This window comes from Myotis yumanensis, unplaced genomic scaffold, assembly GCF_028538775.1.
Source record: "Myotis yumanensis isolate MYYU_CA2020_CCGP unplaced genomic scaffold, mMyoYum1.0.hap1 SCAF_3, whole genome shotgun sequence".
In the NCBI taxonomy this organism is placed as follows: Eukaryota; Metazoa; Chordata; class Mammalia; order Chiroptera; family Vespertilionidae; genus Myotis; species Myotis yumanensis.
In genome coordinates this window covers 18,813,097-18,826,886 of record NW_027223754.1, presented here as the reverse complement: position 1 = coordinate 18,826,886, position 13,790 = coordinate 18,813,097, and the positions used below count along the sequence as shown (strand labels likewise).

General features: G+C 42.3%; 1 protein-coding gene across 7 annotated transcripts in view; it reads right to left on the bottom strand.

The window, feature by feature from the left end:
- Positions 1–13,790, bottom strand: part of NRG1 (neuregulin 1) — a 960,018-nt gene that overhangs the window by 187,811 nt on the left and 758,417 nt on the right. For 6 of the 7 annotated variants that reach the window (XM_070408361.1, XM_070408360.1, XM_070408362.1 and 3 more), the window contains exon 1: positions 12,891–13,439. The exons of the other annotated variant lie outside the window; for it this stretch is intronic. In XM_070408361.1, coding sequence (XP_070264462.1) covers positions 12,891–12,990 — 100 coding nt within the window. In that variant the 5' untranslated portion in view covers positions 12,991–13,439. Of the gene's footprint in view, positions 1–12,890; positions 13,440–13,790 lie in introns of those variants that run through there. 7 annotated transcript variants of the gene reach the window in all.

The window sequence follows — 13,790 nt, the reverse complement described above, 5'->3', positions numbered from 1 at the left end:
CAAAAATAATCCTATAAAAAGTAAACCTACTTCTCCATTTTAAAGGTAGCTCTAGTCAATTTTAAATATAATTGTTTGTTAATATATTTTGGAAATAATTGAATAGAAAGCCTGTACCCCTAGAAAACATAACCACATATTCAGGCCGTGTGTAAGCTGAGTCCTCAGAACCCTGCATGTGGGTCTTAATAGGCAGTAATTTCCCATTTCTTATTTCCTCGAGTGGCCAGAAATAGAGTGACTTTTTCAATGAAACCATCAGTCATTACTTAAAGAAGAGGCTTTTAGTTACAAATGTACCATGAAACATGACAATTCCAAAGATGTCCATTATTCGCTTAATTTGTCAAGGGAGTTTTCGATAAAGCACTGCTATATTCATAATCACAAACTAGATTCTTAAAAGTCCCAAGTAGGGAACATTTTTTATATTCTAGAGTGAGTTGACATACTAATACTAGGAAAAGCCTGTGGCTCTTCCAAAGGGTTATTTCTCTCTGTGAGTTAATGTGAGACTTGTAGGACCACTCGGGGATGAACTAATTGTTCTCTAGCTTAGGTTGTGACTTATCTCGCTCAAGAGCAGCAGTGTTATTCAGCGGTTGTGCCATCCAGCTGCTGATGAGTTTCATGGAAACGAATCCCCAAAGGGCATCTGTGTTAAGGTCAGCAGCGATTTTATAAAACACTAGAGGCCCAGTGCATGAAATTTGTGCACTGGGGGAAGAGGGTATCCCTCAGCCCAGCCTGTGCCCTCTCCAATCTGGGACATCCCTCTCACAATCCAGGACTGCTGGCTCCCAACCACTCGCCTAACTGTTCCCCTGCCAGCCCGATCACCCCCAACTGACCTCTCCTGCAGGCCCGGTCGCCCCCAACTGCCCTCCCCTGCCAGCCTGGTTTCCCCTAACTGCCCTCCCCTGCAGGCCTGGTTGCCCCCAACTTCCCTCCCCTGCCAGCCTGGTTGCCCCTAACTGCCCTCCTCTGCAGGCCTGGTCCCCCCGCCAACTGCCCTCCCCTGCTAGATATCATGTGGCAGCCATCTTGTGGCCACATGGGAGTGGCCATCTTTGACCACATGGAGCGGCCATCTTGTGTGTTGAGTGATGGTCAATTTGCATACTGGTCATGACTAATTAGCATATCCTGGCTAATTAGCATATCCCTCTCTTATATAGGATGTATCTAAAGTGACAAAAGAGCCCCCAGGTCTGTTACAGCTGCCTCTCTGGAATCCTGAGGTGTCAGAGGTAGAGGGGACCTGATGTTTTTTCCAAGAGGTACGTCTAGATGTCTAGATGCAGGTCCCCAGAAGTCAGCTGCCACTACGCATCTGGCTACAGGGAGTGTTAGTGCCAGACCGGCATGCTCAGGGCAAAGCAGGGAGCTGGCTGTGTCCTGCCTCCTCAGATGCTTTCAGGAGATGGAATGAAGTATGCCTCCCCTCAGTGGAGGGGGCAGGGAAGCACAGAAACATGTCTTTACCTGGGAGAGTGTGACCAGTCACCGAATTCAGATGCGGGGCTTTCACTGAGCTTTTTAAGTTTGGGGAATCTCTATTCTGTACTCAGTAGCACACTGTACTGTAAGTGGCGACATTTGCCCCCTGCGCAGGGTCCAATTTAGAGGCACTACTTGGTAGAAGGAGTCTCATGTAGATCGGACCTGAGAGGACAATGAACCCGCAGAGATCTTGGGGTCTATGCTCTCCATTCTGTCCCTTTCGTTTCTGTGATTCCTGGGGAAAGGTAAGACCTGTCTGAAGGGGTGTAAGTAATATACACAACATTTAAAACTCTAATGGTACCTTCCAAGTGTCAATTATACAAAATAACCAGTGACATTTTTCTTTCCTGTCAGGTGAGGGACAACTGAAAAGACACACTACAATCAACATGAGAAAAACAGAAAACAAAAAACAACCCTAAGACAGAAGTCCCCGTTTCCATTCAATTCAATATATGGAAAATTATGTATTTCTATTGCCATTCAACTCAGTATTCAAATAACTGTTTTTCTCTTGACAAACCCACCAGCTTATTTCCATAATTTCTGCATGTATAACTCTTTCCCAAAATGGAAAATGTATGAGCAGTTCCCTCCCCAGGCACTAGGGAAGATGCCAAGAATACAACAAGGTAACCTCACTGAAACAAATTATAATCACAATCTATTTTCTGCATTTGAACTAATTTTTTTCTGGGGGCAATATAGCAGCCTTCGATATTTTTCTCAGAAATAGATGACCCAAATTTTCAATAGTACTATTTTAACTGTTTATAAAAGTCAACCATATAATGGGTTCAAGGCAAGCTCCCCTTTTTAAATTTATTTAAAAATGATTTAAATGAAGAATTTAAGGAATACTACAAGTTTAAATGATGAAATATTGGATTTAACAGAAATACTGTCAGTGTGTTGGCAGAGAAGAGAGAATAAACCAAAATAATATAAAAGCAGATTTGACATACATACACAAAATAATGTCTGCTTAATATGCAAATGAAAAATTGTGTTAGACAATGAATTTACTATATTTCACAACATAATTGGAGCATGCTCCAATAAAATCAATTCATAACCTACCATGACCTATATTTGTAGCTCAGGAAACAAAATAGTAAACAAAAGTAAACAAATGATTCTAATTCATTTATTCTATAAATATCTGCATGCAAGTCCTCTACTAGGCATTGGGTGAAAAATGCTCTTCACCATCAAGACATGGAGATAGGGAATGGGAAGATTAAATCTAAAAAAACTAATTGGCACATATTTTGAAAAATTAAGTGTGTGTGTGTGTGCGTGTGCGTGTGTGTGTGTGTGTGCATGTATGTCTGTGTGTTATTTAAAATAAAAGTGGACAAAATCTGTTATTGTGCCAACCTGTTAACACATCATCACAAGTATCCCTCCCTTCTCCAAAAATGAGTATATTTATAGATCCAAGTTCAGGTTAAACTTCAGGTTAAAAATTTCCAGCTGATCTCTTTATGAATGTGTTACATATTTGGCATCCAAATCTCACCAGTGATCCAAAGCTATAGGATCTATTCCAAATAAATATTTGATATGCATTCCCAGCAACATGATAATTATTTACAAAGAACCTCTGTGTATAAGACCTTGTGAAAAGAGTTATAGTGTTGATAAAGTTATCTTCTGAAAGACTAAAATTCGGATAACATTGATGTAGATATACATAGCAAGAAGATATCATTAGATGAACAGGATGAACAAACACTGAAAAATGCTTAGATAGTATTAATATTTAAGCCCATAAAATCGATCATCTATTCCTCACTCGGTACACAGCACAATAAAAACAATAGTCCTCATAATGACCACATGAATTACAGAGTATTATTTCCACAATGAGTACATGTGGAAACTGAGGTGTGAAGAGTTTTAGTCACTGTCAGAGTGGGAGGTGGTGCCGCCAGGGCTCATATCATGTCATGGGAGGACAGAGCCAGAGCCTCTCAACCGCTGCTGTGATCTAATAAAAACCAGCAGCTCCCTATGTTGGAACAAATGCTAACAGTCCCTAAGCCAGGCCACTGCCATTCAAGTGTCCTAGAAACCTCAATGTGGTGCTGCTGTGATGGTCCGTATTGTACCGTATTCCAACACAAGAAGTCTAATTTGGCCTGCTGGTTCAGAAAGAACAGAGCTGGGTTTTCTTAGTGACAACACTAAAAAAAAAAAAAAAAAAGGCACTTTTATTTTTAAGGTGAGTAGGCCAGATTTGGGAAGAAGGCAAAATACTGTTCAGTTCCAGAATGCTGACAAAAGTCAGGCTATTGCTGCTTTGGAAAAGGTTGGATCAAAAGTGTCAGGAATGAGTCAACACCCAGGAGGGCAGAATCCAAGTATGTCCTTTGTAGGAAAATCTTGTTTCATCCCATCCCCTGTGAAATACCTAGATGCAGATTCAAATGTCATCCACACTCTGTACTTCCTTCACTCCAGTAGGTTTGGAGAGAAGTAAAACTATGCTCTTTAGCATAAATATAAGTCAAACTTCGAATCATCAGGATGATGATTTCAAAGGTTCACTTGGGTTTACCGATCAACCTTAACTGAGGTCACAAATAGAGATGACGATGGCCTCCATTCAAAGAAGTCTTCCTACTGTATACTTTTATATGAATATATAAAACAAACACAAAGTAATTCTTTCATTTAAACATCTATAGCCCTTAAAGTAGTATACACTCATAAGTGGAAAGTAAACTCTTCAAGGCCGGGGGAAGGGGTGGGAGAGAAGACAAAGGGACAGTCCACAAAAAAGTTTGTTTTCATATACCAACATGTCAAGCAGAATTCAAGTGTTCTCACACTCTAGGCACAAGATCCACAACATTTATTGTTCATAAACCAACTCACGCTAAACATAATTCAAATGTTCACATAGAGGTACACATGTTCACACAGTAGGCGCAGTGTAGGCACTGTAGTATGTTGTGTCTAAAATGAGTTTCCTTATCCTACATCAACTAGTCTCAGAGCAAGTTACAACCCTAACTGCCCTCTCATATTCAGAAAGTCCAAGGAATAAGATGAGGAGAGACACATTCAGGGACAACTAGAAACTTTAAGTCCTGATAAAGTTAAGAATGGAAAAGAACACTCAATTCACAGAGTACCTATTTCTAAACATTAAATAGAAACATATGTATTTATCTCTATTTTTTTAAAAAGCTCTCTTGTTAGCATTAGTTTTCTTTTATGTACTTGTTGACTACCTCCTTCATTTTTTCTTTTTGATTTTTGAATGCATTTCTTATCAGTTCACATGTGTGGTTTCCTATTACTATATACAAATGAAAATTCCTGATAAATAACATACTAAACAGCTAAGATCCAAAACTCTAAGTTGTAAAACATTAGGACTTTAAGAGAGAAAAAATTTATGCATAATTAATATTCAAATTTTGCCTTGCATTAGGTGAAATGATATTTTTTGAAAAACATAAAACGTAAGAATTTGAACTTTCAATTTTGGAGTAGTTATATATAAGACATTCAGTATTCCAAACATTTCACTATTTTTATAAATGTCTTTGTTCAGGAAAAAAAAATCATTCTAAATTGAATTAAGACATTTCCTTTTAAAGATTTGTTTTAGATTCATTATGGAATAGCTAAGACTACCATGTCTTTTAAAAAATGCCATTTGTCTCCACAATTGTGAGATTAAATGCAATAAACAGATGAGTTACAATCACAAGCACAAATCTACACGCTTTAAAAAACTGGCTCTATCTATATTTAACCTTATTTATAAAGTAATATAGACCATTCAAAATGAGATGCATTTTCACTTGATAATAAAATTCACACTTACTAAAACTACTAGAAAAAACTGAATTGATGTAGTATGTGAAACTGACAAAGTTTTTTTCTAAGTATCAGTCCATAAAATAAAGCTAGGATTACTCACCAATCACCAATATTTCCTACTCAAATCTCTGTAATCTCTGTAGAAATATGGTGGATAAGATAAAGCATGATAACAGCTTGCTAGTGTGTCCAATAAAAATAAAAATTACCTATTGTGATATAAATGTACAACTCTCTCTCCAAGGGAAAATGTTCATTGCCCTGGCTCTCTAACTTTATGCTGAATTCATTTTATATGGATATCATATGACCTGATCTATTTATTGGAGAAAATGCCACTTTCTCAATGTTTTCCTAGCTCACTTTCGTTTTCTATATTACTTTAACCTCACTTAATTACCAACACTTATAAGAATTTTTTAAGTTATTATATTAGTTAATATCACATGCAAAGCATAAAGAGCTCAGATATTAGATTAAACTATATGACACTAACACTATTCAGTCATGTATGACCCCAAAATTTGACAATTTCATATGGTTTAACATAATAAAACATTCCCTAACTCTCACATCATTGAAACGGAAACTCAACAGCTGCCCTGAGGAGCCAGCTGCCTGACTCCTGAAGCTGTGAAATGAAGGGTTTGGGACACCGTGGCCGAGCAAAGGCTACCGACTTCCCATCAGTGATACCTTTCTGGGACCAATGTGAACAATACTGAGCTTTGAAAAGAGAATGGGAGTAATGTAATGGGAGTAACTCACAATGAAGACGACAAGTGCAGGTGGAATAAATAATGAGCAAATAATAGGGACTACATGACAGTGTTACCATATTAGCCCATGATCCGAAAGTATTAGTCATTCAAACCCATTTTCAAAAATGTGTAACTCAATCAAAGCAGGGATGTTAAGCATGTTACCCAGGGGTTGAGGATGGAGAATGAAGAAATGAAAACAAATGTGTCAGTAAGGACCCTTTGTTCAATTTCCATGCTTGCTCATATAATTTTGGAATGCCATAGGGAAACTTACATGTAACTACATCTCTCTGTGGGTTCTGCCTGAACGTATTCAGAAGGCATTGCTGTAAGAGGCAACTGAAAGGTGCTCGGTTCTCTGGGGAAAAGCTGCTGGTTACAATTAATCTCACAGATGTCCCCTTGCAAGTTGACACCTGCATCGTCCTCATCGGGACGATGTTTCAGCAGATTGATACAGAATTCCTCAGGAATTCGGGCTATTTGGTCAAGCTGAAAAACAAGCCCCTGTTGAAGCAGCTAACTCATGAAATCTGGACCCTCTTCTTCCCCAGCGGTTGCCGGAATATCGAAGTCACTTAAGAAAAGAAAAAAGGAGACATTCTTTGGGGAATAACAGTGTGATGCTCTTGGAGCACCCTCTGGAGGCCACAGCAAGGTGACACTGGGAAGAGGAAGAAAGAAATCTGATCATCTCGGGCCTCCCAGAGGATGAACTCCACAGATCTCACTTGAGTTGGACTCAAAAATGCACTGGTTCAATCTTAATCGAGGCAGCATAAGAAACATGCATAATTAATTTATAGTTTAAAAAAGCAAAGTAAGTGCAAGGTGTAACAAAATTCTCAAGTAATTATTTCTAAATTTAAAAAAGAAGACATGTGCTGATCAGTGTTATTTGCAGCCTACATTCTGAATTTTGGGGACAATTTATTGCAGAGGCATCTTTTAGGAATTAAAAGAAAGGTATGTGGAAACAATATTTTCATGAACAACATATAAGTAAACAAAATTATACAGGGTATTGTTAATTGTCAAATTTTTAAAGTAGTCAGCCTTGTTTATTAAAACTGAGAATAAATTAAGCTGTATCTTCTTTTCTAACACCTTACTTTTTCTAAAGCAACAAACACTGACATCTATTGGCATTTTGGTAGCTTTCCTTTTTTATCTATTAAAACTCGTGCAAGGACACATACGTGCAGATATGCGTAGGATTAGGGTGAGTCCAAAACATCACTTATTTCTTTGGGGAAATTTCATTTTATGTACCTAAGAGCATATTTAATAGATATTATTTTCAAAATCTGTGTTTTAAGCTAATACTATCTAATTTTTTGTATTTTCTGCTTGTCCAGAGGAGAGCTCTAGGATTAACTAACATATTAGAAGTCCATTACTTACTTTTTTTTGTATGTGTATTTTTTATTTTTCAATTAAAGTTGAGATTTTATATTATTTTATAGGTTTCAGGTGTGAAGCATAGTGGTTAGACATTGATCCCCTGATAAATCTAGTACCCACTTATTTACTTATTTGAGCAAATAAAATCACCAAAATGTTGACACTTGGTTTGTTTTCTTCTGTTATAACAGAACACCATAAACTCTCAGTACTGCTGGAAAAGTCAAATCTAACATGTTAAAGAATGCTAATAAAACACCGATTTGGTAAGAATTACACTCCCAGAACTTTAAACACTACATATAGCTCTTCTAGTGAGAAGGGAGAGGAAATAAAATAGGATGAAATGTGGATTTATTATATTCATTATTTTGGTTATATTTAGAAACACCTGCATTCAATTCTATGAACCTCACTGGCAATATACAGTTACACTTGATAAAAAGATAGCAAAGGGCATGTTAATACACACTTTCCTTTTCAATTGCTGCAATTTGTACTAGTCCCAAAAGAGAACATGCATATTCTATATAATAATGTGAGGGTTAAGCATCAACTCTTCAGTGTGGCCAGAAAAGGAGTCATGTTTCAAACTCTTCTCATAGCTTGAAATCTCAACATTTTTCTGCCAGAGATAAAATTATGTTGCACCTCACTCTACTTTCAATATTTAGACTGAATTCTGGACTGTTTTTATTACACATATATGCACTTGTGGTATTTGACATACTTATCCACTTTTCTCTACAGTTATAGGTAGTAGATATTAATATTTATACTTACTCTCATCTTAAGCCAGCTTTGAATTATTTTTTACCATAAAAGGTAGATTTTGAAAATTATATCAAATATCTGTGCAAAGACACAATTTGTTTCTAAAGTAATTTTATAAACAGAGCTAACATTTATTGGGCACTTATTACATGGTGGGCAATGTTCAGAATGCTTCTACAGATCATCTTGCTGAAGACTCATAATAACTTAATGAGAATAATACTATTATCCCAATTTTGCATATAAGGAAACTCAGGCACGGAGAGATTAAGCAGCTTTCCCCTAACTATCCAGATAAGGAACAGCACAAGTAGGATTTAAACTCAGGCAATCCGGCAGTAGAGCTAACTACTAGGCTCCTCCTCTTGCTGCCTAATAGTGGGGCATTTTCCTTCTGAAAGGACAGGTGATTAAACACATAAAACACCTGTTATACTGCCTGGAACATGGTAAAAGATAACTAGTAGTCCCCTTGCTAAAAAACATAAGTGTCCAGCAAAGTGCCTGGCAATTAGGTGGTTTCTATTCTCATGTTGGTTCAATATTTTCTGATTATATATACTAGAGGCCCGATGCACGAAAATCTTGCAAGAGTAGGCCCTCACAGTCCCCAGCTGCCTCAAGGCTCTGCGCCCCCTCCCCCTCCCACTGGTCGTTCTGGAAGGTCGTTCCACCATCCAGTCTAATCAGCATATTAGCTCTTTATTATATAGGATATATATTTTTTTTGCTCCCCATTCTCCTGTCAATATCATTTTATCACTTTGCAGATATGAGAATATCTCAGTTTCTCCCACTCTTTCTGCTTCAAAATAATTCTTCAAAATAAATCCCATTTCATTCTGTAAATACTACTTACTGTTTTTAATAATTACGTAAGGTAACCAGGTTGAAACAGATCACTGGACATTCCTCGTGTTCTGTAAACACACGCTGCCCTGCTAGTGACAGGACACTTCATATCCAAGAATGTTTACAAGCACTTCAGCCTGAGGAGCCGCTAGTTAACAAAACAGGTGGGTGATGTCATTCGGGGAGCCCAGGGCCCCGCTTCTACTCATTGGGGATACTAAGTTTCTTGAATTTTCCACCACTTGTCCTCACAAATGCCTCTTCTTTCAGCAGTGAAGGGAGACCCAATAGTTCTAGAACTGGGCTAGGCTTGATAATAAGCTTGTTCCAGGCCATTTAAGAGAGAGAGAAAACAAAAAGGAATCCTCTGCAGTGTTTTAATGAAAGGAAAACATATCAACAAACAGATTCAAAGGGAAGCATAGAGCCAATACCGAAAAGAAGAAAAAACACAACTTTTGGTTTTGTAATTCAGGCTTCAATCGGAAACGTTTGTTGAGCTGAATCAATAGGAAGAGCCTGGAGCATGGGAGGTCTGGCATCTAGGAGGCCCTGGATATTACAGGGCCCCTGGTTCATGGATCCATGTTGCAAAGCCCAGAATTATGCTGAGGTTGCTTATTTTGAGAAAAGAAGAGGAATTAATGGCTCCAGGGGCTTGGGACTATAAGAGCCATTATTATGGAACAGATAATGCTGTTGAACATCTGCAGCCCTACCAGTGTGTGATTTAATATTCAGTTAATTATATAAAAACTAGAGGCTCAGTGCATGAAATTTGTGCACTGGTAGGGTCCCTAGGCCTCGCCGGGGATCAGGCCCGATCGGGGCCTTCTGGCTGCTGGCCAGGGCCTCCCTTCATTCTGCACCACCCCCTGGTGGTTAGCACACATCATAGTGAGCGACCGCTCTCCTGGTTGAACCCCGGTGGGGACAATTTTGCATATTAGGCTTTTATATATATAGATGTGGATGCTATGAAAGATAGCCATGTATGTATTACATATCAGTCACACATGGTGCATGAAAGTTAAAGAAGCCTTTTTCTCCGGAAGATTTCCCTCCAACAGATGTGTTTATGCCTCTGTCTGTGATACAGCACACAGTGGGGCTGAGAGGCTGAGTTCTCTCAGTATTATACGCCCCCCTGCCCCCCCAATCCCCGAATGTCGTGAGGTACTCTTACAGCATCCAAAGAAAGGCCTGGCTGTTGCATGTGTATCATGACACAAGTTTCAGTAGCTGCTTTTAGAAAGGGGTGAAATTTGGGATTGAAGGGCACTAGTACAGGAGCCGTTTGAGAGGTGGTATCCTGATCAGTCCTAATTTGGGCCGACAAGTGGCAATGCTATAGTTAGGGCATCTAAAAGCCCTTCCTTTGAGAATGCCTGAGACTAAACTGTGGGGAAAAAAAAAAAGGTTGAAAAAAAGTGTCTGTTTTCCCCATATACTAGTATGGCTATCAGTTATTCATACCCCTAAAATAAGGCAAAGTCCACTAGTACTTACCATTATAGGGAAAATGACAAGAAGGAGAGAGACACTGATTTCAAAGCAACACTATTGAATGCCCTGTACTTTTAGATAATGCTAGTTTCACGTTAACCTCTTTTTGCATCAAGGAATAAATATTTGCATCAAAGAATGGAATGTCATTTATTCTATTTATACAGCTTAACAAGCACAAGCTGCCCTGGATGCGGTGAAAGTTTCCTCTCCATAGAAGACCACTACCTGATGGAAAGAGAAACAAATACACTAAAAACTACTCTAGAGACAAGTTCACCCCGATTTTTTTCAGTAAGATAGTAGAGAAAATTGCAGTGAAAGAGAATGCCAATCCATCCAGTTTAGAGGGAATCACAGTTGTGGGGCTGGAAAGCGGAGCAAGAGCCACCAAGGAAGCTCTTGAACCCGAGTCAAAGAGAGAACATCAGGTAGATTAGATGTGCAGGGCACAGAAACACCTGCTTGCTCTTAATTCTCCCCCCACGAACTATCTGCTTATCTGCAATGCCTGTGTCAAGGCACTGCTGCTAGGAACCCTTGACAAAACGCTAGCCTGTTACTTGAAAGGGATGCTTGCTACTTTAAAACATTGCTCCATCTTTAATTCTTCAGACCACCGACAGAGGACCATAGAAACTTCTGAAAGCATAGTATTCACAGGCAAGACAGAGGACACCTAAAGGGCTCTACAAAAAACTCTTTGCAACTTTACAGTCTGAGTTAGGTCTAAGATCTCTGTAATTCACTATGATGACCTTTGACAGGGCAGTAGAGAAAGTCACAGAGACGTTGCTAATCCAGCTCCCCATCCCATACCTTGTTGAATGAAATACTATCTGGTATCTCCAAACATAGGACAAAAGTAAAGAAATTTTCAGTACACCCTCATTATGGCTAATGAAAGGTAATTAAGGTGAATCCGATCAGCAGTGTCTTATTATAGAAGCATGCACAGGAATGGTCAGTAGCCAAACAATTACTCTCTGTTCAATTTCTGTTTTGCTCAAAACCTGCTTGAGGTCATTGCCAACATGCCAGGTTCTGAAATGCTATCGGTGATGCCAATAAGAAGACAAGGCAAATTTTGTTTTCCTTCTGCAAGGAACAGGCAAGTACTTCTGCTTTATCTTCTTCAGCCACAGTATTACCAAGGGCTATTCAATTAATTCTTCAGAAGTACTGTCTAAAAGTATATACAGGAGGATGCTCTATGTGACTTATGGCAGTAAGAAAGGTAGCCTTTATATTTGTCCCCTTCCTCTTTTTCTAACATCTTTTTCACTCAATCACTCATAAACAACTATTTACTTGGGAAGCCTCCTCTGTCCAAGACAATATCTACAGCATCAGCTCCTATTAGGGAAACCTAAGGTGAAACTGTCATTCATGTCCGCGTTGATTATCAAATACAAGATTGGTCTCTAGAAAGCCTCAACTGTCATTTCATTCTATTATGTAAACAGTAAGCAGCTGGATTCAAAAATTCAGGTAAGCTTTTGCTTTGGGCATCTCTTGGGACCTAAATGGACCATATGTTTATTTATCAAGGAGCTCCTCAAAACTAGAACTAAGCCGAAAGTTTGAGAACTTACTTGGAACAAACCTGATTCCTGCAACCGGGCTAGATTTTATCTGCTTCACTGGCCTCTAGGAATCCCTGATCGGAGTTCCAATCCCGCAGGAATGAATCAGGAGGAAGGAACGCTCACACGGAGACCCCACACCTCCCGCCCCTCTGCCCAAAATACCTAAACTCCACCCGCTCACGCGGCCTCTCTCTCCACGGGTTCTTCCCAGCCCCGCACACCCCTGGGAGAACCGTTCCCGCTTCTCTCGCTAGAGGGCAGGCGGGGCCCGTGCAAAGCCCTCCAGGCTCGGGACACGCGCGCACCAGCCTCCGCTCCAGCACTCCAGGTCCCGCTCCCGGGCTCGGCACGGCTAAGGCGCTGGTAAAAGGCCGCACCTGGGAGCGCTGTCCATCCCGGACCCTCGGAGAGCGCGACCCCGGGCTGCCACCCCTAGCCCCGCGCGCTGGGTGCGGGCGCCCAGGTGGGGCTGAGCGCCCAGGTAAGGGGCGGCGCCATGGAGGGAGTGAACCGCCCCGCTCGGCGAACGCTGGGGAGCTGGGCCAGGCGCCCCGAGCGCAGGGCGCGGGCGGGCGAGAGAAAAGCGAAGGCACCGGTGGAGGAGAAGGGGAAGAAGGAAGAGGAGGATCGCGGAGCCCTGGTGCGGCGCACTCACCTGGGCTCGAGCCGCCCGCCGCGGGCGCGGGCTTCTTGCCGGAGCCTCGGTCCTTCTTCTTGCCCTTCCCCTTGCCTCTGCCTTCTTTGCGCTCGGACATCTCGCCAGAGAAGTGCACGCTCTCCGAGGACGGCTGCGGACGACGACGCGCGACAAGTTTGGTCCGAGGGCTGGAATCGGGTTTGGGAAAAGTTTGTCCCTCGAGGGGTAGAGCGACCGGGCTGCGGCGCTCGCGCAGCGCACGGAGCGTCTCCGGTGCTTCGGGGGCAGCGCGGACGCGGCGTGCGGTCCGGGCCACCTGGGACTGGCGATCGCCTGGCTCCCGGGGCTGCTCCTGTCGCCTGGGAAGTCCGCGGTTCTCGCCGCACCGGGTCCCGCCGCTGCCGGCTCCTGTCCTGGCCTCTGCCCGCGTGCTTGCAGCCCGAAGGGGAGAGGGTTCACTGTCCAGCCCGCGCTCCCCTGCCCAGGCAGCCACCGCTCTGCGACCGCCCTCCGCGCGAGCCCGGAGTTCCAACAAGTTTTGGGGAACTCCTCGCCGGCTCTTTTTCAATTGCCCCACAGCCACCCACCTCCCGCCCGCAGGTTGGAGGCTGGCGCCTCCTTCTCACCCTCCCCTTCCCGCGCCCCCTCCCTCTTCCCTACCACACCCCCACCCCGAGGCGCGGACACGCCACCGGGAGGAGCCTGGGCTCGGCGCTCCCGGGCGCAGCCCCTTTCTCTCCCCGAGCCCGGCGGGGCCAGCGGGCGGGGGGCGGCCACGCGCCCCGCGGCTGCAGGGAACTCCCGACAGGGGTCGCTGGAACCTGCGCGGAGCAGCCGCCGCCGCCGCCGCCGCCGCCGCCGCCGCCGCCGCGGGAAGCGACCCGAGCGGCCCTGGGAGAGCGAAGGACGGAGGGCAGG